Source organism: Ptychodera flava, chromosome 15, assembly GCF_041260155.1.
Source record: "Ptychodera flava strain L36383 chromosome 15, AS_Pfla_20210202, whole genome shotgun sequence".
Taxonomy (NCBI): Eukaryota; Metazoa; Hemichordata; class Enteropneusta; family Ptychoderidae; genus Ptychodera; species Ptychodera flava.
The window spans coordinates 23367957-23372479 of record NC_091942.1 but is presented as its reverse complement, the minus strand read 5'-3'; the positions used below and the strand labels follow the sequence as shown (position 1 = coordinate 23372479).

Sequence of the window (4523 nt, the reverse complement as noted above, 5' to 3'; positions counted from 1 at the left end):
AAATTGGAAATATTATACCCTGATACCAAGCATCTGGAAATGAACCGCTATCAAAAATTTTGTTAAAAAGTTTACATAAAAGTAATATCATATCAATTTCTTAATGATATGTTGGTTTCTCCGTGTCACGATCGGATGCGATAACATTTCTTGGAAATTCAGGTCAAAATAATGGATTACCTTTGGTTTAATCATGGGATTGAGTTCTAATGTTAATATCACATGCTTGTACACAAGGTTGAAAGGTTTTCGACCTTTCCTCTCCTTTTTAATTTGATCAGCGCTATCTACATCTTTCAAATCGTTGAATTTAATTATATAGTTGAATTACGATCGAATTAAGCGACATTAAAAATCCCAGCAGTTTCGTACAATAATTATGCCGGGATGGTAATGTAATAAAATGGTTTATTTAATCGTAAACTATAACATACTAGATGAAAATTAAATCTGTCAAGCAATAAACTCATCGCTAAATGGCGAAGAGCAGTATGGTTGCAATGTTCAATCCACTTGTCATGATTTCTTCTTATGTAGAGTGAAAGTATTGTGTCCATGTCATATAAGATACATCGATTCGGAATATAAAATGTCCACGGGTAACTAAGAAAGTTTATTAAGACTGTGGGAATACACTAAAGTACACAAGATTTCTTCAAGTCACCAAATCTCAATAAAACAGAACTTGCAAATGAAAGGTACTCATTAGAAATGCACTTGAGTACAAAATAAACCGTCTTTTTTAAATGTGCATAATAAAAGATGAAATGTAATGTAATTTGAGTATTGAAAACTAAGCAACACCATTATTGCCTTATTAAAGATTTCGACATTTTATATAAAACGAAAGTAATCCTAAATAAAAGTAATATTTGTGAATGTACTGCATACAATGTCAGCTATATACAGGTTACAATGCATAAAAAGAAGCATGCTTACAGAAGATACGCTGGTGTGTGTGTTTGTTTGTGCACGATTGAACTCAGAAAATGTTGATGAACAATTTCTACTTCAACTATACGTCAAAGGGTGTAGTAAAGAAGTTATTATTGTAAATAGGTATAGATCGATTTATTTTCGTACATGCGTTGGCAGCAAAAAATGTGAGATAGCTGTATGTCAAATTGTAGAATTTATATCGTAGAATTGAAATTTATAGTAACTTAAATGATAATAATATGGTTGAAAATTACTTAGGGATGACAGAGAACATTAAAACCCATAAAATAATTATACTCAGATACTCTGATTAGGGGAAGACAAATGTTTCATGTTAAAGCAACTATCAGAAGTGAAAACCAATAACTTTGCCTTGAAATATGTACGGAAAGCTGTTATCAAGCTGCATTTTAGAACTTTTACAACATACATTTACTCAATTATGAAGCAAATATCCTCAGTGTCTGGCTATAATAGAATTTTTCGCGTGTCAAGTTCTTACATCAAAAGAGTTTTACAGTCCAATAAATGTATCTCCGACGTTTGTGTTCATAAATGAATTTGTCATGTTGTTTAAGATGATGTAAATACCTTCTTTATACTTTTTTCATTGAGATTGATAACAAAGCCATCATGAATGGTTGTCTGAAAATTTGATTACTAAAGTTGTTTTGAAAACAGGACTGCAAAGGCTAAATTGAACATTTAATCAAAAACATTTGATACAACAATCTTCAAAAGTACTGCAACCTCAAAGGTCAAAATGTCTAAAGTTAGGGATTAGAAAACAAGGGAAAGGATCGCTAGCAAAATGTCAGACTTAGGATTGTAGAACGAGATAAAGAAGCTTATTTCAAGAATGCTCTCATATCTTTCTTTCAAATAATACTGCTAGAATACTAACAGACAATATCCTGCATGATCTTTTATTTCTCATACGCAACAGCCTTTCTCGTCAGTCTTCAACATTTAACCAAACACACCTTTTCCTCAATAAGTCGACACTTTCATAAGCTTTGGATGTCTTTGCTTTTCTTAACTCCTATACCTCATAATTGAATACCTGAAGGTACCGGCTTACTCTAAAGCTTGAATTCAAGATTGAATTAATAACTTTACGTTTGTTGTTATCAGTCCAGCATACCGATAGAAACCTACGGCACATTTAGTCACAGTGTGAATGCAAAATATATTAATTACAATAATTGAACAATTGAACAGATCGAACATGTAGAGTACTTCTCCACTTTTAATAACAAGCATGAAATGTGAAAGGGATGAAAACAAAATGACAAAACATTTCGAGATGGCTTATGTGTCAAGTCGTGTCCTTAAAATAAGTTCTCATGTCTTCCTCCGTCTGCAAAAAAAATTAGGCTTTGTCGGATAACGGATTTCTCGGTGTGGTCAATATTTTGAACCTGTCTGGAGTTAGACTTAGTCCGTGATTCCATTTCAGTTTCGGATCATCACCTGGACACTTGTTGATAGTGCAACGCTGTAGAAACAACGTGATGAACAAGAAGAGTTCCTTTTGAGCCAACTGTTCACCAGGACATCGTCTCTTGCCAAAAGAGAATGACGCCAACTTTGCAGCTTTCACTTTGTTTAGGGACTGTCCGTCTTGTGAGAGAAATCGTTCTGGTTTGAATAGGTCAGGATCTTCCCATTCCATTTCATCAAAGTTTGCCGAGTGAAGATTGGGGAATACAGGAGTATCTTTTGGAATATCATAGCCATAAAATTTGGTGTCAATTACTGTAGCGTGTGGCACTGACAGAGGCACCAAAGTTGTGTGTCTGAGTAGTTCGTAGATAAGGGAATCTACATACGGGAGGTTTTGCCGATCGGTAAAATTTGGAGGACGCTCCCTTCCGATGACAATGGCTATCTCTTGTTGCGCCTTCTCCTGAATTTTCGGATACAATATCATGTATAAGAAAAACACGTAGAGAGTTTTGCCAACGGTGTCAAAGCCTGCTCCAAACACACTAACTAACATAGCTGCAATGTTTCGTCTTTCTGAACTATGTCCACCTCTGTTTTACTGCCATACTTACGTATATTCAGCAGGTAATCGATTACATCTTCCGGATTTCCGTCTTTCAATGTCAGCTGATGTTCTCTTATTCGTTCGCGAAGAAGGTCAAGTTTTAGCTCCACTACCCTATCGAATTTCTCCCTTTGTTGGCTCGGAACATGTCTGAATAATGGCAGAAAATCATCAAGACTACCACTTCCTGTCAAATATTCTGTAATTTTCTGTTGATTACTGAAAACTTCCTTCAATTTATCATTATCATGGCTAAAGCTCGTACTGTAGAGTGCAAAGGATAAGATATTTCCAACAGACAAATGTAGGTCATCGTGTGGATCGAGAATGTTACCCTTGCCATCTTTTGTCAGAATTCTCACCAATTCATTGCCTTCTGTTATGATCGTTTCCTGCATAACTTTTGGTCTGTCATCAACGAAAATCTTCAAAGCCGAATCAATCATTTTGCGCTGTTCAATCCACCTTTGGCTGTGAGATTCTGTGAAAAAGTTAGATCCATTAAAGCTGAGTCGCTGCATACTAAAGAAATTAGGTCTCCCGGCAAAGGTCACGGCTTGCTTCAAAAGGGCGTCTCGCACAACTTTCATACCATGCATGACGACTATTTTTCGACTTCCTAAACGTACCTTGAAGACATTACCATAGGTCTTCGCCATTTGAGTGAACGTTTCGTGTGGTAGTTCGCCAAGGGAGAGGAGAGACCCGACGACTGGCCATCCTCGAGGCCCTGGCATTGTGCCAAGTGTCACGCCGCCCTTACCCCATTCAAGTTTCAGCAGAGACGCTCCGATGAGAAGTGTCAAAATAACGAGAACCAGTACTCTTTCTGGATGTTTGTCGTATGCCAACGTGCCTTTCTCACTACAGTATTGGTCTTGGGTGTACAACCTTCACTTTACAGAGTTACATGGACGTCCGCAAACATTGAACTCATTGGACTGTACCAAGAAGATGGCGACTGAAAACTACGTTTGCAAGGGACTCTCTTGCCGGTTGGGTTGTCAGCTGTCAATTAAAGCATACAAAGAAAAGAGGGTCACCGAAAAAGGGTAACCCACAGTATTCATACACTGTCACGCAGTTAGTTTAGGGACCGGGCAGAAATTACAGGGGGGTAGGTCCCGTGTTAATTAGGGGTGGGTCGCCATTTTTCATGCAAGCATTTTGAAGGATCATGAAATTTCACTCATTCATGGGGGGGGGGGGGTTTTCATCATTTTTCGCGCAACTATCGCAACCATAAGAAGGCAAGACGTGGCCGATATAGTGCTTCACCAAAAACTATTAAATCATAATACATTGGAAACTACTGGGCAAACTAGACACAAATTTCCCCTGTATACATTGTAAGAAGCTATATCTGTAAATTTATATTTTTTTATAATTTATGTAAATGTGCTTTGCTTAAAGTAGGAGGTAAAAGTACATGTTTGTACAGAAAATGTGATTTTGAATTCCATAAAAAATGTTCATTCACTATACATAGGTCTATGATGAAACTATGAATATTTTTTTACAATTCAAAACT

The 4523-nt window shown here is 36.7% G+C and overlaps 2 protein-coding genes across 2 annotated transcripts; both read right to left on the bottom strand.

The window, feature by feature from the left end:
* Window positions 1–2311: 2311 nt before the first annotated feature.
* LOC139152309 (cytochrome P450 1B1-like) lies at window positions 2312–2872 on the bottom strand. Its single transcript, XM_070725451.1, has one exon. It carries the CDS (start codon window positions 2870–2872, stop codon window positions 2312–2314), a length of 561 nt encoding a protein of 186 aa, XP_070581552.1.
* Window positions 2873–2934: 62 nt separating this feature from the next.
* Window positions 2935–3729, bottom strand: LOC139152308 (cytochrome P450 1A1-like). Its single transcript, XM_070725450.1, has one exon. The coding sequence runs from the start codon at window positions 3727–3729 to the stop codon at window positions 2935–2937; it is 795 nt and encodes a 264-aa protein (XP_070581551.1).
* Between the last annotated feature and the right edge of the window lie 794 nt (window positions 3730–4523).